Source organism: Stenella coeruleoalba, assembly GCF_951394435.1.
Source record: "Stenella coeruleoalba genome assembly, chromosome: 12".
Taxonomy (NCBI): domain Eukaryota; kingdom Metazoa; phylum Chordata; class Mammalia; order Artiodactyla; family Delphinidae; genus Stenella; species Stenella coeruleoalba.
Window position 1 is genome coordinate 37081728 of NC_137158.1, and position 22358 is coordinate 37104085.

General features: G+C 37.2%; 1 protein-coding gene across 4 annotated transcripts in view; it reads left to right on the top strand.

The window, feature by feature from the left end:
• Positions 1 to 944: 944 nt before the first annotated feature.
• Positions 945 to 22358, top strand: part of LIN28B (lin-28 homolog B) — a 133561-nt gene continuing 112147 nt past the window's right edge. For 2 of the 4 annotated variants that reach the window (XM_079939802.1, XM_079939804.1), the window contains exons 1-3: positions 945 to 1591; positions 9822 to 9870; positions 17802 to 17989. In XM_079939802.1, the coding sequence (XP_079795928.1) occupies positions 9837 to 9870; positions 17802 to 17989 (222 nt within the window). In that variant the 5' untranslated portion in view covers positions 945 to 1591; positions 9822 to 9836. Of the gene's footprint in view, positions 1592 to 9821; positions 9871 to 16476; positions 16967 to 17426; positions 17553 to 17801; positions 17990 to 22358 lie in introns of those variants that run through there. The other 2 variants (XM_079939803.1, XM_079939805.1) reach the window with 2 other exon arrangements.

The following is a 22358-nucleotide window of genomic DNA, read 5'->3' on the forward strand; positions in this document are numbered from 1 at the left end:
CCAGTGCAGCGCGCGGCGGGACCGAGTGACAGGCCCCTAAGCTCGCAGCCGCCAAGAGAAGAGCCGGCGGCGGCGGCGGCGGCGGCGACCGTGCGCGCTCACAGCCCGCGCGGGGACGCGCCTTCGGGTCGGGGCGGGCGGCGCGCGTCCCCGCGAGCCCGCGGGGAAAGCTCCGCTGCCGCCGCCCGCGCCCGCCCGGCCCAAGAATGAATGGAAAGTTCAATCTCGCGCGCTCGGAGCGGGCAGCCAATGGTGAGGCCGGGAGCGGCGACGGGCAGGTGTGCGCGTGCCGCCGCCTGACGCAGGGCTCGAGTCGAACAGCCTGGTGTCGCCGCCGCCGCCGCGCTCCGCGGCTCCCCCCCCGGTCCAGCCCCCTCCTCCCCGCCCGGCTGTGGCGGCGGAGCGGCGGCAACAGCGGCTTCCACTCCGGCAGTCGAGCACCGCCCTCGCTCTCCGGCCCCTCCGCGCCGCGTCCCCTCGCCGGCTCACAATGTGCTAACCCTCCCGGCCCCGCCGCGCGCATCCCGGGTCTCCGGCCGCCGCGCTCCCTCAGGAAGTGACAGACTCCAGGCCCCTTCCTCCGCCCCGTCCCCCCGGACTAAACGCCACACACGTACTCACACCCTCTCCCCCGCCCTACCCGGGCGAGCGACGCGACCATGAGGCCCCGGAGGTAAGCAGCGCGCCCCGCGGCCCGGCGAGTGCGAGTGTGGCCGGGTGTGCGCGCGGGTGCGGACGCCGCTCGCGGCCCCGGGTCTGGCACGTGAGCAACGTCGAGTGGAGCTCTGTGCGGCGGAGCAGGAAGAAAGGAGGCGGCGTGAGCGCCAGGGAGGGGGGAAGGACGGGGCCAGGTGGGGAAGTGACAGGTCTCGCAGCAAGTTGCCGTTTGGGAGCCAGAGCGGTGTCCTGCCTTCGCCGGCCCTGATTTATTGCCCCAGTGTTCCCACCGAGATGCGGGCGGACGATGTACTTCCGGGTTCACACCTTTCTCTCCTCGCTCCGCGCCGCTGGGTCGGCGCTCTGTGCAGGCGCGGCGTAGCTAGCACGGCCGACGGGTCTCGCCGCGGCCGTCGCCGCCCAGCAGCAGGAACTGGCGGGCCGGGTGGGGAGGGGGCGCGGGCGACTCGGGGGCAATGGTGCAGCGCGGGCTGGGTGGCCCGGCAGCCGGTCCGCGTGGCCGGGGTGGGCGCTTCGGGCCCGAGGGTCTGCGCCGCCAGGGGGCGTCCGCTCCTGCCCTTCGCGCACTCCGCAGCGGAGCTGCTTTGTAGCCGCAGGCGTCGGGGATCCTTTTTGCGTCGGGATTGGTAATGTAAATTCATGAATTAGAATTAAGGATTTGAGGAGAACAGAGAGAGAAAAACGCACTTGGACTTAGGTTGCTTTTGAAAAGAAAACAACCAAAGAAGAATCAATACATTCGCAGGAGCAGTAACTGACTATTGACTGGAACACTGGATGCGGGCGCCTTACGAGGATTTGTACTCCAAAAACTTTTTTTTTTTTTTAAACTGCACGTTGATAAATACTGAGTGTTTTCGAGTAACATCTTACAGTATGTATTTAGTGTCTTCATTGCGGAAATTTCTTAAATGTAAGTAATAGTCCGCCATTTTGAATTGTTTCATGTAACAGACTGAAATCTTAGGTTCCTGTGTTTCCTTGAGTTCCTTTCTGTTCCCTCTGTGGATTTGTTTTCATCCACAGGATATTAAGGTTATCAGGTATTATTACTGCTCATAGAACTAAATTCTTCACCGTGTAACAACTTTACACCTACAGTTGTTAAATGAGGGGAAAATATGCTCGTGTTTTATTGTAGTTTTGAATTTCTTGGTCAAAATATTGTGGAAGTTAAAATTACACATGACAACTGGTATTAGAATGAATTTTAAAACATTTAACAGCATCCTTAGAAAAGTATGACTTAAAATTATATTTACTCGGATCAAAAAAATCCTCATGTTTCATTTTTTGTGCAGATTATTACCATATTTAGTTAGGTGATAATGCAGTAACGCTTTTTAAAATGCATCTGTTGGTAAAGCAAAATTTTAAGTCCAACAGTAAGTTGCGAAACAATTTTTATAAGGACTGCGGGAAAACTACAAAATTTTAAATTGAATTATTGGGAATTTATGGCAGTTTATGTGGTTTACAAAATATAAATTTAATTGTTATGAAATTTATGCCATGGATTTTTTTTCTGTTATGAGTTTGCACAGATGTAATAGAGGAGTCATATTATAAATTAACAACACAATCTGTAATAGTACTGCATTTAGACTAATAATTAACAGACCCGTGTTCATTTAGGGGACAATTCTTGCTTCCCATATTCTTTATCTCTGAATGTATGAAATAGGACAATCCAGGTGCCCAAATTTCCTAAAGAGCTTTAGGAATTAAACTGACGTAGGCCTCTTTCTAGTACTTGCTGGGGAGGGGAAGGTACTACAAATGAATAAAATGCTTTATTTGACTCTTCCATTTTACAAATAGGATCAGCTAATCGTTGCTTGATAATAAAATGTCAAAAAGAATTTAAGGATATGAATCAATTTGTAGCGCATATTGGTTATTACAACTGTTTATAGGAGCTTCTCAATAGATCTGGAAGCAAATGATTCAACGATCAAGCCTCATTAATCCTTGTCAAATTGTAGAGTGTCATATTACATGTCTGTGCCAGATTTCTTTCAGAAACAATGAAAAATTTGTTGTGAAATTAATCACGATTTAAATTAAAAATTGACTGTATTATGGGGGAAAATGCAGTTAACTATATCTCTTTGTAAGTGAAGCAGATTAAGTTTTAATATGGTAGTACTCAAAGTTAATCTTCAGAATGACTTATTTTAAAGTGTGTTGTACATGTAAATTTAAAAAGAAAACACTAGAATTTTAATAAATATAGTGGATTTAAGGGTTTTTTTCCTGTTTACTCTGAACAAAGAGAAGATTAAATAGATGTTACCTGTCTAATAGTTTGATAATGTTTGGTATCTGATCATGCACAATAATTTTTTTTTGTATTTGTAACACACTGCTATCATAATTTACAAATCATAATTAAGAGAGAAATAAGTTGTTAAATAAAACATATATGCATGTTTTCAGGTAACAGTCTTCATAACAGTCTTCAGGTATAGAATTGATGTTTCTTTAAAATAATTGAAGTGCTATTCAAAACTACCAAATTTAGGGATTGTATTAGAAAGCTCAGGTCAGGAAATGATCTGTTAACATTTATGTTAATGCATAGTGGAATTGATTGAAAAAAAAGGAAAATGGAGATTCAGAGATATATCAGTTCAGAAGTAATTAAAGCTATTGATTATGAAAGGGACTATACAAAATTTTGGTCAGCTAAAGAGTTTTCTTATTTGGTAATTTTTAGTAGAATATTACTGTCTTTTAAAATTCTGTAGCCCATAAATACCCGTAAGTTTTTATGTTTAAATGCTTTAGAGCCTGTACTTGATTCTCTTGCTTTTTAAAAGGACTGTGTTTGCATTATAAATACGTATGGTTTTTGATGAACCACATGGTAAAGAATTTGTAGTTTGCCAAGCATAACAATGGAAATTCTTTACATTACAAAACTTAAGACTGATTTATATGAACATATCTAGGAATATATGAAGTATAGAATCACATCGGTTTGAGAAACTTACCCAGTATGTACATGTACACTGTGTTGGATTTCTCTGACACAATGACTGTCTATGAAGTCGCTGACCATAGTGCTGAACCAAGACAGCCATGTTGGCCACTGCTAAATCTGACTGAAAACTGTACACAGAAATTGTGTAGATGTTCAAGTAGCATCATCATTGTAGGAAATGTATACATATATTTCATATGTACTTTTTAATATCTTCTTTTTACCCAGATGTATTGAAATCAACCAAAAACTGTGATAGAGAAATTTTATCTCTGAAGTATATTAATATAACATTGATTTTAAGTAGTGTCAGTAAAATCAATGGGATCAATGCTAGAGGTTTTCTCTTTCTTGGAAAGCTGCCCCTTGCAAATGAAGACAAGAATTTAAAACCAAGTTAAGTGACCAATGAGTTCTCTCAAAAACTGCAATATTAGGGGACACCGCTGTAAGCTTGAGTATGAACTTGATATTTTGATTCAGGTTTATATCACTGTCTAAGTGGCACTATCAAAACCAACATCAAAACATGTGGTTATCAAAAGTAATAAAATTACATCACTCATGAAACAAGTTATACTGAGAAACAATAATACAAGCACTTTTTAAATAAAGAGAAAAATATAAATTTTGAAATTATAATAATCTTGACTTAGCACTTTGGGGAAATTTTCTGTTGTTTGAACCAGAATAAACACCAGGCTGTCACTCCTAACAATGTTATTGTGTTCTACATTGTGTGAAATGAACACTGGTATGAAACCATTGTAGAAATTACCTGAAAAGGAATGTTGTAACATATTTAATATTTCAGTAAAAAGTACTATTTTAGGCATAGAACTATGACATGATTTTCCTAAAAATAGAATGGGTTGACATGCAGGATCATCAAATTAAGGGTCAAAGGTGACAAACCAGGACAAAGGGCATGCAGCTCATTTTCAAGCAATCAGTTCCTAGTTTTTTCATGGCTGAACAAAAGGTTAATTATATAGGAAAAAGGACTTAGTATTGAATGACCAGTTCTATTGGTGGAAAAACATATTTTAAATTTTTTAGATATTTTCAAATCAGTATTTCTTATTTGGGAATGCAAGAGCCAAAATACTACTTTTATATTTTGCAAACAGTTCTTTTATGTAACATTTCTTTCAGCCACTACAAAAACATTTCAACTAAAATATTCTATACTGTATAGGTTAAAAACAGGCTTTACTTTTTTGTAGATTTAAAATTTTAGAAAATATGTGTAAATTATGTTTTGTCTTTTTTGCTTTAGTTTCTTGGTGTAATCTCCTTTGCTAGTTGATATCCTGATTTTTAAAAAATATTACATTTATTACACCATTATATCACTGGCAGTGATGTAAAAGTGAGCAGCCTCTAAAACATCTCTTGATCTTTCTAAAATGTTTATTGAAGCTATTTCAAATGCATGAAAAGTTCTCATTTAGTTGTTAATCTCTTGTGATATAAATTTTTAACCATTAATGTATATCAAAACTTAAAATGTCTATCAAATATAATTTTCTTATTAACATTGTACTTATTTAGAACTATTCAGGTTTACTTAGAATCATTTTTGTTTATCATATCAAGAAGCTACCTTAAAGTTTTTATCTTAAAGTTATGGTGGGCCTTCAAAATATATGTGATTAGCTTCTTTACGACACGACTTTTGCCATTATTTTGACTCTTTTTAATCTAAAACCACTCTTTTTTTCTTCTATTCAATATGACCTCAACAATGACTCAGTTATGAGCTTTATTATATGAAACTGTTGTTTGATATGGTAGAAAATACAAACTGTTTGCATTAGCAAAACCAACTGTGCCATGGCTCAGTTGTTTTACAACATTCACATTTAAGCTAAAGAATTGTGTTTACCAATTAGTATTTGTGTCATAGTTGGCACCTTTAAACAATTTTGACAATATGCTAGTTGACTTAAATTATTACTTTGAAATTTTTTATTTTCTAGAATAAATTATGTTTTGCTACAGCAGTTGAAGAGAATGCTAGAGCTGCCCATATCTTAGGTGAAATCAGTAAAATTTCTATTTGTAAAATGGTTAAAGTTAAATTCATCTCTGTGATTCAATAGCAGTATGACAAATACTAGCCTTTAATTTAAGGTTAACTGTATTTTAATATGTTACAAATAATAACTTTTGATTCATAAATATAAAAAATATAAGTTTGAAATGTTTTTCATAAAGTAGTATAAATTTTTTTCCATTCTCTAAAGATAATGTTCAAAATAGTTCAGTAAATGTGAGGTTTCTTGTTTTAGCACTCCTGTCTATACCTATGAATTTTCAGTTACATAAAGTCACATGTAAATATTTGTTTTAACTTTAGTTTTAAGTATTTTCTTTAAATTTTCTGTATCTGTATATAATTGAAGGTACAGCATTTTCAGTTTTATCCAAAGTTACAGTAGGATGTTGAGTTAAATTACACAATAATTTACCCTGATTTTGCTTAGACAGCATTTGAATTTAGTTTATTGACTAATCGGCAAAAAAATAATTACAGTGAAACATTTTACTACATATTAAACATTCCTTTAGAGGACGATGTAAGAAAACATTTTCATAAAGCACACACATTCACTTCAATGTTGAACCTCCACATCTAATGTTTTATTTCATATGTGTATATGTTATATTTAAGTTATAGTAAATGTAAATAAATACTGTGCTTTAGGTTTTACTCTGGGGTTTATAGTATGTTTGCTATATGGTTTTAAGTAGTCATTTAAAAACTTTCCCCCCAACTATTCTTCGAAGAAAGGAAAGTCACATTATTGCCTACTTTGCTTTCCAAAGAATGATTTAGTTCAGTGATGGCTGAGACACATTGTAAATAGGCTATAATTTTTGTTATAAACCATGAAGTGAATATTTAATAAACTATAATGTGCTTTTACCCTTACATTGTTTTAGAAAATATAGTCAGAAACAAAAATTTAACCTTTTTTTTAAATGTTGAGAAGTTGTAGTGATGAGAATAAATAATGAAATACTTTTACTTTATTATGGTGAATATTCTTGATTGCTAAATCATTTTTTGCCAACCTAAAGTAACTATTGTTTTTTATTAATATTAGAAGTAAAGGCTAATATGATGTCAATTGAATTTAAATAAAGTTCTCAGTAATATGTTATATAGCAGTATTTTATTTTATTACTACTCAGTTCTCTGGGCTTAGTATCTTGGCAATTTTAAAATAAATTATAGTGTATAATGCATAGTAGTAAGCATTTTCCTTTACATTGAATAGTTACAATAGTGGATTAACAACAATATGCAATGTACTTGAGAAGAATATTGTTACATATTTTACTAGGAAGAAATATGAAATCTTGGAGTGTTTGTAATGAATGGTGTTAAGTTAGGCAATTTTATAATAGTAAGTCTATAGTATATTTAAAATAAAATCATTGAAGTCACTTTATTTGTACATATTTTATGTTTGCAATAGTCAACTGATTAATTCCCTATCACATTCTCTTGGTGAAAAGATTTTTAAGAAAAAATTTGTTTATAGTCTATTTAATTCATAAAAGGCATCCTAGAGATAGTCAGCCCAGGTTCAGAAATTCGTTAAGTCTTTGATTCATTAAAAAATATGTATTGAACACTAAAGAAAGCTAGGATTACAGTGATGAGCTAAATGTACTCTATTCCTCCCACTCATAGAACATAGAGTCAAGTTAGGAGAGAGAACATCATGGGCTATTACAGTCAATTACAGTACGGTGCTAAATGGTAGAGGCATTGTACTCAGTATGGAACAATAAGAAAAAGAGATCTAAGTGGAGATTTAAATGATGATTAGGGATTATCCTAGTGAAGGGGCAAAGAAGTGCATTATAATATTAAATAGAGATACCTGTGTATAAAATTATAAATAGCTGTTTTGGGAGTATTTCGTGCATTTAAAGAATTATTTTCATTCTTTATTGTTATTTCTTTTCAAAAAAGTCACCTATAGTCAGAATATGAACATTTAATATTGTGAATATTTTATATAACATTAACCTATCAAATCCCTATCATAGTTGTTCATATGGATGGATATTAATATCTATATTTAAACTTCTATTTTCTCTTCCAACTCTTTTGTTTGTGAAAATTTTAAAATCATTATTTAACATCAGTGAAATATATTGATATCTGTGAAATAATTCCACCTTACTTTTCGTTTGAAAAGGTTGATAATATTAAAACTATCAATAACCAAAACCATCATGTGTAAGTTTGGATAATGAAAAATCTGAACATTTTTATCATTCAAATTGTCCTGCTTTCTTTAAACCCAGAAAGCTCATAGTTTGAGCTCTTAAAATTAAATAGTGTTATTTAGCTAATTTTTACACCATTTGACTTTCACTTTATTAGATTTCACATTTATAATAATTTATCATCTGACTTATTTGAAAAAAATGTTTGCAAACACTTTCTGTGTTTCACATCTTTAGAATATGTCATTTTGAACTTTTTTGCAAATATATAAGCAGAGAAGATCAAGTCTGGGCTGTGGGCTATTAGAAAAACATGAGCTAGGTTTTGCTGAAATTTATTTATAGTATTTAAATACCCCCTCACTAAACCAAATGTGCAAAATAAAATTTAATATACGCTCAATATAAAGGAAAACTAGTAAGTTTTAATAATGAATTTTGTTAACATTAGGGACTGTCATCTTTTTTTTTTAATTTTTATACAGGAGGTTCTTGTTAGTTATCTATTTTATACATATTAGTGTATACATGTCAATCCCAATCGCCCAGTTCATCCCCCCCACCCCCACCCCCACCCCGGCTATCCCCCCTTGGTGTCCATATGTTTGTTCTCTATGTCTGTGCCTCTATTTCTGCCTTGTAAACCTGTTCATCTGTACCATTTTTCTAGATTCCACATGTATGTGTTAATATATGATATTTGTTTTTCTCTTTCTGACTTACTTCACTCTGTATGACAGTCTCTAGGTCCATCCACGTCTCTACAAACGAGGGGCTGTCAATATCGTCTGTCTTTTGGTTGTAAACACAGGATAACTAAAGGACTTAATGCACAGAGGTTCACGTGCCTTTTGTTCACATTCTTCCTCTATTCTTTTCAAATCTTACTCAGTGAGATTGTCATCCTTTGTAAGAAGAATCTTGGGTCAACATTCAGTAGAACTCTGCATTTGGAAAAGCCTCCATTTCGTTTTGAGAAGAAAATTAGATCACAACTTAGAGAATTTACACATAATGATTTATTTTTTTGTGAGTTGATATAGTAGATACAGTGTGTAAAAACTTAGTTAAGGAAGGAAAGACAGCCCTGGGTGGTGGCAGGTGAGTGTATGCATGTTCAAACCAATCTGTTTTCCAAGCTTTAATAACTCGGACCCGAGGATAAAAATGATAATTCAGTGGTCATCAGGAATTTTTCTTCCAACCTCTATACTTCATTACTGGGTGACCTCTTTATTGCAAGTTTTATTGTGTTGTGACATCTGCCAGTGGATATATTAGAAACATTAGTACTTGCTCATATTTTTTTAAGGAGAACTGATTTTGCTTATAAAATCTGGGTTAATGCATATTAGATATCTTTAATTAAATATACTCAATGATTAAATGTATTACCTCTTAAAGTAATTTTTTTCTCAAAAAGTATTTGAATGTAATAGACCCAGTATCAGGGGTATAGTATCACAATTAGAGTCTCATGATTTATCTTCTAAAAGATATCTGAATAATCAAATTAGTCCATCAAGGAACACAGTATCATAGGTTAAGTTCATTTTTAACTGTGGTTAAAAAAGAGAATGGGATTCTTGAATTACAGTGTAAAATTAAATATTAAAAAAATTTAAAACTGCATTGTTCCTGAAATCTGGATCTTTGACTACATCTTAGTGGTCTTGTTTAGAATGTTTTTTAAACTACCATCCTTTAATTGGAATGAAAGGCAAGTTTATGCCAATTGGTTATCTAATTTTGCTAGGTGAGTCTTAAATTGTAAAAAAAAGTTTACAGGTCACTTCACAGAGTCAAAACCTAAGCATTTTATTGCTTTCTAATGAGCTATTAAGCTGAAGAAGAGGCAATTAAATGAGCAATTAATGTAGTACTGACTTGAGCTCTCTGATTTTAGGTTCTTCAGAAGACAATGAGGTCATTCAACCAGGTTTCATCAGCCCCAGGTTAGTCTTTTTTTTTAATTAAATTTTTACTTAACTAATATTTATTTAAAAAGATCATTGGAGGCATATGAGAAAACATGACAGCCCTCAGGCATTCTCCACTTTGGCAAGATGGGTATGGTACTCATCTTGTACCTACTGTACTCCAGATCACTTCATCTATAAACTGATACTCCCACCAGAATTGCATGGATGAAATCTTCTAATTAACTCCTTTTCCTCCTGATTTTAGCAATATTGGATTTTGTGATTCCCTTTTATCTCATGCAAAACAGATAATATTTAAATGTTAATGGAGCTGAATGAAAAGTATTTGTGGCTTGTTCATTGTAAAGCCCGTAGCAAAATAGGCACTCACAAGTATATGCTGAATTAATTTAAAGCTAGAGACTTGCTCCTGTTTTCAAAAAATTTACCATAACATAAATAGCACAATATATTAGCCATGTTTTTCAGGGAATTAGAGAATTTTCCTAATCTAGGAAAGCTCCATTTATTTTGCTTTTCATGAGCATGTATCAAATTTGTTCCTCACTATACTACAAAAATGAGTCATGTGAACTTTTAACATCTTAAACCTACACTTAAAATATCTATATATATATATGTATATCCTTTCATTTATTTAGGTGTACTGTAAACCTAGGCTTTTAATGGAGAAATATTCTCTTGTATTACTGAAACTAACTGAAAACTGACAATACTATTTTCAGTAACAGTTTTATTTGTATTAGTATTTTAATGTATTACTCTGGCTTCTGCTCTCATACAGTTAATGCCTTGGCTCTACTCTTGACTAAACTCTTGACTAATACTGCTTTCAAAACTCTTAAGAGCTATGAGATGACAGAGTTTATGAGCATTTATAAGTACAAGTGAAATGCTGTTATTCTATTATTAAGCTTATCAAATACAGGATTGTAGGTAGCAAGAGGAAAGCAGTAGGAATCAAAAGGTTTAATGAGGAAACCACTGATAGGCATTGCCTTTTGACAAGCACTTTACTTTTTTCTGGAGTGAATCCTTTGACATAGAGATGATGCTCTAAAGAGTACCATGAAAAAGAAGATTCCAAAAAGTTGCTACAATATTTTAATTTACCAGCTCTTTTTACCTTACTATTGATTGTGGTTTCCCTCTGGGGGCAAATTGGAGGCAGTCCAGAGGCCCTTTTCTCTTCTGCTGGGAAGTAATGTTAACACCAGTGTGTTAAGTGACTGCAATAAAGTTTCATGTCTGTGTTTCCTTGTGATTAAAAAGCGTTGGCCAGGGAGAGGTTGCACTTTCACCAAAAGAAAGGTTATTGCCAGAGATTGCATTTAAGCCAAAGATTTGAGCATCAACTGCTCCAGTGTCCTCACTTTGCAGGTGAGGAAACTGAGGCCCAGAGAAGCTTAATGATCCAAGGTCACACACAAGGTTATTAAATGGGACCAGAATTCTGGCCTCCGGTTTCTAGCTGGGTGCTTTTTCTCCACAGATTTGCTTCCTGCACAGGCATCTTTAAAGCCTGAAGATTTCTTCTCATTTGCCTCATCTTTTACTCCTGTACTATTTTTTCCCTTCCTATATTCCACCTACCTGTCCTCTTCCCCAAAATTAACCTAAAGTGAAAATATTAAAAGAAATACCTAGGAAGCCGTCCATACTCTTTTTTTTTTTTGCGGTACGCGGGCCTCTCACTGTTGTGGCCTCTCCCGTTGCGGAGCACAGGCTCCGGACGCGCAGGCTCAGCGGCCATGGCTCACGGGCCCAGCCGCTCTGCGGCAAGTGGGATCTTCCCGGACCGGGGCACGAACCCGTGTCCCCTGCATCGGCAGGCGGACTCTCAACCACTGCGCCACAGTCCACACTCTTATTCCAGTTATTTGTTTTGATGAGATTAAGTTTTAAAGGGTAAATTTTCATTCATTGCTTTGAGAGGGAAAAATTGTTATGTTTACATTATTTAGTGTCATTTCTGCAGACTCAGAATATTTATTGCAAAAAGGTCTGTAAATTATGAGGCATACCTGTTCAAGTAGTACAGGTGAAAAATCTGGACTCATTTTTCAAATAAAACATGAAGAACCTTCATTTTGTGCTATTCTGGGCAAAGTAATGTAATGCTTATTACTAAATGATTTCTCTAACCTATTGCTGTCTTAATTAAAATCATTTAGGAAAGTATTTGTTGCGCACAATTCAGAAAATATTTGGGAGGAGTAATAATAAAATTTTTACTTTTCCTTTTAATTGAAGAAGTATGTTAATAGAATATGATTTTTCCTACTCCAGTTAAAAAATAGTAAACTTTCTACAAAATGATGGTGTTAAAATAATGCCCCTTTTCTGAATTAATTTTGTTGCTCTACATACTTGGCTGAAACGTAAAGGACCAAAAAAAGAAGGAAACATTTGCAAATGCTTGTTTTTTGAAATATAAAGGCAATTTTATCTGGCACACTTAAAATTTATTTTAATCGTTTCCCGTATTTCCATAATTTTATTTAATTATACCTGGGGAAATATGTTAACCTATTTAAGGAAAATATTTAAGAGATTTTTACAGCTGTGTAAAAATTACCAAATTGGAACAATTGTGTTAAGCCAGAGCATTTTGCTCTCAGATAAGGAAATTAAGTGAGAACGGAATTTTGCTCTTCGGAAACGAAAACAAATAACCCCCATATTCTAAAGTGCCTGTGCTATAAGACCAACGCACCCAGTCCAGTACTCCTTTCAGCTGACTCCGTGTTGCAAGAATTTCAAGAAAGTTATTTGCGGGTAAAGTAGTTTACTGAAACGCAGTGGGAGGGATCGGCAACAGTTTGCCCGACGTGCGGGTCCGCAGCCTTTGGGCGGGAAACCTCAAGCCGCGGCCAGACAGCGGGTTCCCTAAAATCGCCCCCGGCCGCCCCCCACCCCCTTCCCCGCCGACAGCTTTTCCTGATCCTCCAAAGGCGCACGGCGACGTTTTCGTGGCTTCCCGAAAGGACGGCGCCAGGGGTCTGTGTGAAGACAGCTCCATTTTAGGCATGGCCTGGTGGGGGAGTAGGGGGTGGAGTGGTCATTCTCTCGGGTTCTCATGACCCCTCCCCCACTTGACTTCACTTTTTGGTTTGCGGAGACTGACATCTCCCAGATGAAGGAATCAGATTGTACATGGTACATGTCTGGAAACGCAGGGAAGGTAGTAGGGTGCGTCAAGCGTTGCCTCCATCCTGGTGAAGGCAAAGGTTTCTTTTGTTTGGTGTTCCTCTTGTCGGGACGAAATGACAAATGTGAATGTCCCCTAATTAGTGAGAAATCCTCAGCCTTCTTTGGAACGGCTTGACTTCTCGAGAGGAGGTGGTGATGTGGTGACTAAAGGGAAAGGTGACTAGAGAGAGAACGGGGAGAGGAAGTGGCAGGGGCGGGCGGTGGAGGGAAGGGGCAGATCCGCTGACCTGGGGGTCTCGGCGACCCTGGGGGCGCGAGCTGCGCGTGAAGATCCGCGGCTGCGAGGGCAGCGCGGGGCTGCAGACCCCGGCCTTCTCGGCCGGGACGCAGAGCACGGGTGGAGCCGCTCGTCGCAGTGCCGCAGCCCCTCCTCCTAGTTTTAAGAAGAACCGAAGCATTGTTTCGGCTGTAATAGAAGTCACTCATTGCTTATAGTTGAAAACAACGACGGTGGGCTCTGGCACCTCTTTCGGCTCCTTGCATTGTACTGTCGGAATTCTTTAAAAAAAAAAAAAAAGAAAGAAAGAAAAAGAAAATATGTACGTTTTTTAAATGTAGAAATCTTAGATTGTGATAACCAACGGGCGTATGATAGGTTATTTCCTTGATTTTTTTTTTTTTTTACCCCCAGTGCATTGAGGATTCTTTGTAGCTACTTGAACTCATTTTAAAGACATTTTGCAAGAAGTATGATAAATCAAGCCACTGAAACATTTGGCTTCCACAAGTATAAAACATGCGTTTTGAGTCAAGCACAGGTCTTTCTGGCACTAAAAACAAGTAGGAAATGAGAAAAAAATTAAAACCAGAAGACTTCAGGAAGGTGACAAATTGGAAAGCGTTCTAGGAGATTCATGGGACCATTTTAGGTGAAAGAAGAACTCTATGAGCTTAAAAAGATGATGGTTAGTTTCATAAAAGGATCTTAGGCTCAAAAGACTGAGGGGGGAGCAGGAAAAGATGAGTCTATTTAAAAGACAGTGCCATATCCCTGAAATGGGGACTGATATTTTCTGTCACTGTCTCCTTCCTTCTCTTCCCTCCCTCCCAATTCCCTTCCCTGCTTCTCCTCCCTCTACCCTTCCTCTTCCCTTCTGTCCGCCTTTCTTTTACCGACCCCACTCCAATCCCCCCTGCCCCAACCAGGTATGTAAAATGCATTTGCCTTAAATTCTTTGTGAATGAATGTTAGAGGATTTCTCAAAGTCCCCAGTTGGAAAAAGCTTTCTACACGACTTGAAAGGCCGATGTCCCTCTCAGGAAATGAATGAGTCGATAACCTCTGACACCAGTGACCAGTCCAGTGAACCCTACCTTAATTCCACTAATACTGGAGGCCCCCAATCAGGCAAAACTGAATCTCATAACTATACCATCCAATGTGGTTCACTTATGGCATTTCACACTTTTCATCTATGTATTTGTAGGTTTGAATTTCATCAAATTTAACAAACAAGGATTCAGAACCCACCTACATATTTCTGATTTTATGATGATTGGACTATTTTTTAATTAAAAACAAGCTTACAGATAAAACATTGTTTATCATGAATGTGTGTCAGTGACAAAACTAAATTATACTGCCTGTTAATTTTATGATAATTTTACATAAATAATGGCATTTCCTCAATTTGCATGAGTACGTTTCACATTATTTCTGTTACCAGATGTTGATTTTTAAAAGTAGTTCTTTCATTTAAAATATTAAAAAAACTTATTCAAATTAGTTTCTCTATTTCCTGTTATTCAAAATATTTAACCTGGAATACCATCGTTAAAGTTATTTCATTATAGATCAGTGTAATCAGTTGATTTCTACTATTAAAGTAATGCCTAGTGAGTGTTTTGTTAGTAAATAATTTTTTTGAGAGCTTCAGCTTTTGGGACTCTTGCAGAATCATTTACATTTTTACACTTTTTCTTTCCTCCCTACCAGCTGGCACATGGTTATCCCCCCCCCACACACACAAAGTAAATAAAATGAGAAAGCTTTGCCTCCTTTCTTGAGAAACAACAAAAGAAATAAACAGACGAAAAATCTTTTCAAGTTAATCAGTCTCGATTGAAGCCTTTTACCACAAACAGCTGAAAATAACATTTATTTATATACATCAATTTACTTCAGATCTGAGCTAATTAGTATAAATTTATATTTCATTGTTTAGTATGGGGAGGAGGTGTAAATAGGTGCATTATGTGAATTTTCAAAAGCTTTTAGATTCGGTCAAAATCCCTACGTTTTAGTTTGTGTGAAACAGTGTTAGAGTTAGGAGTGTGTTTGGAGAGACGGGGAGGGGGGTTGCGGGTATAGTGGGGGAGGGTAAGCTCCGTAGCTTTGCCGAAGGGAAGTGGTATCTGTACAGTTTCTCGGTAAACTGCTTGTTTAAGAAAATGGGGGTGGGGTGGGGGAAGAGTAGTGGTGCGTTTTAATGTTTCAAAGACGGGTTTTATTTTATATTCTAAAGGAAATCCAGCATTTCTAGTTGATCTATAACATTTACTGTAGTGGTCGATAAGGGAGGCAGTATTGGTGTCAGCATCTAGTAATCAACAATCGTTTGAACCAATTTTAAAGGTAAAGGGTAAGCAGTTTGAAACAGGGGGCTGGCCGGGGAAGGGACGGTAGGAGCCTAACCCGTTATTAAGTTTTCGTTTATTCAACTCTTCTGTCCCCTGGTAGTGGACTTTTAAAATGTCAGGGTCCGGTCAATAAGATATAAATTTACCTTTTTTTCTCCCACTTGCCTCCCTTTTTCACCCCCTCCCCCCGCCCGCGCCCGCTGTTTCTCCCCCACCTCTTTCTCTGGCTCCGCAGCCGCCTGTGCTGGCGGCTCCTCTTCACCTCCCCTGCCTGGCGCTCCCCTCCCCCTCCTTGCCCTACGTCGCCTTGCTCTTGGGGAACAATCGCCACTGATTGAGGTTCACTCTATGTTAGGCTGGAAAACTGGGCTGTTATTTAGGAAGTCATTAATCACATCTCCTCCCCCGGAAAGAGATGGCGGAGAAACCTGTGAAGTACAATTCCTTACCAGCCCCCTCCAAAATGTTCCGAAATGGTAAACCTAAACACAATTTGACTACAAGAAGGTGATAGCGATTTTTCCGGTAGCATTTTATTTTAAATTTGAAACAAATTTCAGGTCACAGTCAGGTAATTGTGTGCATTTCTCTTATTGTAGGTGTAGGTTACCATTATCTAAAGTTTCATGGGTGTGTAATTAGGTTCAATTAGATCTTTTGTAAATTACATATTTTCCTCTAAGAATGGAATTAAATATGAAATTTGCATCCCAAGCAGGTTTACTGTTAACGGAGCATCTGAATTCTTAGGGGGAAAAAAGCGTAACGTCGGTTGCTTTATTTAAATGGCTTTTTTCCCCTTAAATGAGATTATTTAGACAGGCTTGTGTGTAAGGCACGCGTGTGCACATATATGACTGCCGTTTTTCTAAATCGACGATTCACAAGGACCCTCCATTGTGTTTAAGTAAAAGCACGAAATCGGCATTCTGATTTATCGTAAAGAAGCGTCCCCAATTGTCTTTAAGATAACATGTTTGAGTTTTTCGTGTTCATTCATAAATTATTTTGATGTCAGCATAGATGAAATGGCGATTGGTTATCTCTTCCTCTTGCCAGCCCCTTAAGGATCCGAGGTGAAATTAGTAGCAAGAAAGCATGTAATTGACAAAGTCACGTGTGCTCAGGGGGCCAGAAACTGGAGAGAGGAGAGAAAAAAATCAAAAGAGGGAAAGCACATTAGACCATGCGAGCTAAATTTGTGATCGCACAAAATCAAGATGTTAGATTGATGCAGAAGATCACTCCGTTGCAAAGGGAAAGTTTTCATCTCACGAGTTTGGAGCAGAGGGCCCGTGGGGCAACATGGCCGAAGGTTAATTTTCTTTTCTATTGTTTTACTGTGATTTTCTCTCTTCCTTTCTCCCGCCCTCTCCCTCTCCCACCCTTCTTTGCCCGTCCCCCCTTCCCCTTTTACCCCAATACTGAGCAGTACCCCCCACCCCCCATCGCGCAGTGGGGCTTTCTGCAACCTATTGTTATAGATCTCCAAAAATGTTTTGTACCGCCCACACTGATTCACAACTTGAAAAGCTTTCAGGGGGCTATTGTTTGAATTGTTTGAGTGTGATTAAGCGCAGTTTCAGTTAGTGAGCCCAAGAAAACTTTTATACACCTGCCCCCTCCCCCATTCCACCCCAACTTTAATTGAAAGTTATTGGGGGGGAGGGGAATGCACATTGCAAATAACCCTGGATTCACTGCTGCCGCATGTGCATTAACTAGTTCTAACCATCTTCACGATTTCTCTTTCCTCCTCGGGCACGCCGGAGAGAATTAGTTTCGCTGAAAATTTCTCTTTGTAAATGGGATCAGTGTTAAATCAGCAACATGCAAGTAAAATAATCGCATGCTGTACTGTAATATGTGGCCGAGAAACAGAGTTAAATGAAAACGTACACGTATGTACAGAAACGTGGAAGTTGTGATCGATAGAACAGTGTGGCTTCCTCCCTCCCCCGCTTTCCCTTTTAAGCCTTTAATTTAAAATATTTTCTGCCGAATAAAAGAAGGAATCAACCATTTAATAGCTTTTTTTTTTCTTTCATTTCCTCTCCCCTCCACCCCCACTCCCAAGCAGTTTTTTTTTTCCTTTCACTGAACTGTATGGCAATACTGACTAACTGACTTTTTTGTCCTGTTCTACTCAGGCGGGGCAAGCAAAGGTGGTGGAGAAGAGCCCGGGAAGCTGCCGGAGCAGGCAGAGGAGGAATCCCAGGTTTTGCACGGAACTGGCCACTGTAAGTGGTTCAACGTGCGAATGGGATTTGGATTCATCTCCATGATAAACCGAGAGGGAAGCCCCTTGGATATTCCAGTCGATGTATTTGTACACCAAGTAAGCCAAACTGTTTTTGTGTTTTGTTTTGGTTTGGTTTTGGTTTTGTTTTTTTCTCCTCGTCTTCACCTTTTTCAAGTGGAGGAGCTGACCGGTAGTTTTGTCAGTGGGCTTATAATAATGTGCCCTTCAAAATCTTCCTTACAGTCACGAGTGAATACAGTTATTAGGGTGTGTGCATGGGCACCTTCCTGGGTGTCTTTTCCTAAACAGAAAATGAAATCTCTGAAATTTCACTTCTGGGTGGTGGTTGACTTGATTAAGCAAGTTCCCCTCTTCTTTCGACAGCGAAATTGCCGTAGTGTAGCTTCCGGTGTTATCGGTTACGATACATTATGTGGCCTGTGCCTGGGGAATGAGTGGGAAATGAATGAGGAAACAGTGATCATATTAAGTTTTGTTTTTTTTAAGCCAATTTGCTGTTATAAGAAATCTGTAGGTCCCCTTATTTTAGACAGCTCTAATCACAGTAGCTTCCCCAATTATTTTATATCTGTCTGTCCGGTAGTCTTTTGTAGATTCAAATTAAAATTGATTTCACAGTAAAATAGAGTAGAACATTGTTGGCCTAGTATGGATTTGAAGAAATGCAAGAGAGGATTGTTGGTAATCAAACATTTTAGAAATGTGGTCCGTGTAGGGCATAGGTCCAAGGATACTGTCTCTTTAAGAGACTGAACTCAAAAAAACATGTGGCCAGAGGCGGCTCTAGTTTGTATGTTTAAAATGTGCTAGTGGGCTACTTGGGGTAAATTTCCACTGTTGCTTATATTGTGTTGTAATTTTTTAAGATGCTTCAATACCAAATAGAATGTCATTGCTTCTTATTTAAGAAATTTTACCCAGAAACAAGGAAATTAATACCTCTCCCCCTTTCACTCCTCTGTTGTGCTTAATCTCTTAATAGTAAGGGAAAAAAAAAAAGGTATTTACAGTTTGCAAGCTTGATTATTTCATCGAAAGAAGTTAGAGAAATACAAATTATCTGTAATGAATTCTTAGGAGTAAAGGGAGTTAGGACTAAAGAGGTTTATTTTAGCTTGACATCTAATTTAAAAATAATCGAATGAATGCATATCAGTCCTACAGGTTGACTGACATAGATACATGCAGGAAATAAATAGTATATTTGCATAAAAATTTTCTGTTTTGATAGTATGTTGCATGTTCTTAGTAATAATTTACAACCTCCTTTCCCCCCTAAGGAATATCATCTTCAAATTAAGTATATAAACAATAGAAACATATGAAACCATTCTGTTTTGATCTGTTGTCCTGTGTGCTTGGTAGCTTCCTGACCTTGCTGTGTGGTGTGTGTTTTCCTTTCCTAAAGGCCTGGCTATCATTATTGGCTGTTTACATGTGGAAGGATCAGCATAATCTGTGAATTGAAACAGGGTTTAAATACATAAATAGAACTCCACAGACAGGCTACTGGATTTTATGCCTCCTACTTTATATGGCAAAATGAAGCCACATTTTCTGCTTTTCTCCTCCCTAGACTGAATGACTGAAATCATTGACAAATCCATTTTCTCTCAGGCCTCTGCTTTCCCTGCTTTGAACCTTCTTTAGGTTGTTAAAATGTTCTTTACAATCTCATAAATTTGTTTTATAGATGAATGAAAAAAAATAGCCCTTTTCTTCTTTGTCTGATCACGCCTTGTTATAATTTGGTTTTCTATGTTTACCTTTTAATGTATTCAAATAGTAGACATTTTATTAACTGATATTAATGTTTAGAACAATGAGACATCCAATTTTAAGCTATTTAATGGTTGTATGTTGATAAACATTCCCATATCCACTGAATTAAGAAATGCTATATTGCTGCAAAAGTTTTTTTATATACATAGTGAATAGTTTCTAGAGTACAAACATTGATTATTCATATTAGACTTACTTTAAATTTTCTGTTACACATCATGTATTTACTAATAGAACAGTATTAAAACGATGTGTGTGATAAAAAATTCTCTCAAAAAATATGTATTTGTATTTTTCATAAGAATATATCTGGATACATTTTTAGGAAGAAGTATGTAAAAAGTCAGTAAAACTCACGTATTAGCATTTTTGTGATGTAAAAAAATAGGGCAGTAATAATTTTTAAATTTAAAATTAGAAAGTGACATTTTAGGGCAGTTTTTGATGGTTAAAGTATTTGCTGTTTGAAATACATCTCAGTTTTTTCCTAGGGAAGACTATTTAGAATCAGTTGCTTTGTTGTTGTTGTTGCTGGGTTTTTTGTTTTGTTTTTCTTTGTTTTTTTTTTTTTTGCTTCTTAACTTTGATGCCTAGGTAAAGGGATTTCTGTCTTATATTGAAGCTTATATAAATTGCATATAAATCATATGAATAATTGTTTTGAAGAAGGCAGGATCCCACTGATTTTAGCAAAGCAGCTACAAGTAACAATTTGATGGTCATAAATAATGTGTGCAGCATCACTTACACAATCAGGTTGCAATTCAGGACCACTTTATAGACGTTTTTAAGACATTTTAAAAATTATTTTTTTAGCTGCCATTTTTACCGTATGAGCATTTTTGAAAGCATACTAGATTTTATGTATAATTATAAATTAGATTTTTCCCCATTATGTGTGTATACTATTTTGTTATGAAAGAATAGGCATCATAGATAATTAGGAATTTTATATGTTCAACTAGAGCGACATCTAATTATTATTTTAAACATATGAAGTAGTGGCGGGTTTTTTTGACTGTTTAGAAGTACATGTGTCATTGGATTTTTAAAAAAATATTCTAAAACATGTTTTTAATAGTATATGTTTGGGGAAGTAAAAAAAGAAATGATTTTAGTTTCTTTAAAATAATATTTAAAAATTCATGCCAAGGCACCCAGATATTTTTTTCTCCTTACAAATATTGATTGCAAAGAACTGCACATCAAAAACAATCCGTTGCTATGAAATGAAGAGAATATATGAGTGTGTTCTTAAAATAGAGCTATACATTTATGGTTACGTAATTCTATTTACAATTTGTTGGCAAAAATACAATCAAACTTTCTTTTAGTTTCTGTAATGCCACCAACTTCTCAAAAACATGCCCAAGACTTAGGTGCTGTCCTCTCTCTTTCTTCAGACTTGTTGATAAATGTAGTGAGACTCTGCCATTTGAGGATGGTATGTGACCATTGGTTTAAAATGACTGTCTTCATTGGATTTTCTAATGTTAACTGGTGATTTAAATGATTGTATTTTTATGGGTTTGTAATGAATAGATGTATTCGGATACGTTAATACTGAAACCCTGATAGCATTCAGTATTTTTAGAAACTTAACAAAAATGTATAGATATTATAGTTGTGAATTTTGTCACAGTCCACTGTTTTTGAGGTGTTCCTTAAAATTTTCAGTATTTAAAATATTTGGTGATGATTTAGTTTGTAAGTAGGATAAATTTGTAGGAATTTCTTACTTAAGCATCCAGTGCAAAACACTGAGTAGTAAGAGTGTAGATGATTAATTCAGATTTTAAGTCTAGGTTCTTAACTCAGTTGATTTCACCAATTAGAATACAATTATTTTGTAAGTGCTAATAATTAATACCCCTATCAGTTTATTGTTACTAAGTTTTTAAAAATTTGCCTCCACCGTTAGATTGTGGGGTAACATGTCTAAATTACCTGGAAAGGTCTCTGGCAACTTTCTGAAATATAATCTTTTAATAGTACTTACATATGTGATGATACTTTAAATGAATCACATGGTAATTAAATACTAGATCATTTATGGAGAAGGTCAATATTACTAAATAACTACCTGTTGATGTTATGTAAGTTTTTCTTTACATAGATTTTGACGTCTATTTTTAAAGTCATTATCTCAACCAATAAGATAAAAGTGATCATTTGAACTTTATTTTGTCCAGAGGAGGGTTGGAATCCATTCTCCTTATTACTCTCTCTACAGCTCATTTGCATAATAATATTTTCTTGTTGGGTTATATATTTGGGATTGTTTGCCATCAAATAGGATACAAAGAATTTTTAAAAAATAAATTTTTTAATTTTTATTTTTGGCCGCGTTGGGTCTTCGTTGCTGCACGTGGGCTTTATCTAGTTGCCGCGAAAGGGGGCTACTCTTCGTTGTGGTGCACAGGCTTCTCATTGCGGTGGCTTCTCTTGTTGCGGAGCACGGGCTCTAGGCACGCGGGCTTCCTTAGTTGTGGCATGTGGGCTCAGTAGTTGTGGCTCGTGGGCGCTAGAGCGCAGACTCAGTAGTTGTGGAGCACGGGCTTAGTTGCTCCGCGGCATGTGGGATCTCCCCAGACCAGGGCTCGAACCTGTGTCCTCTGCATTGGCATGCGGATTCTTAACCACCAGGGAAGTTCCACAAAGA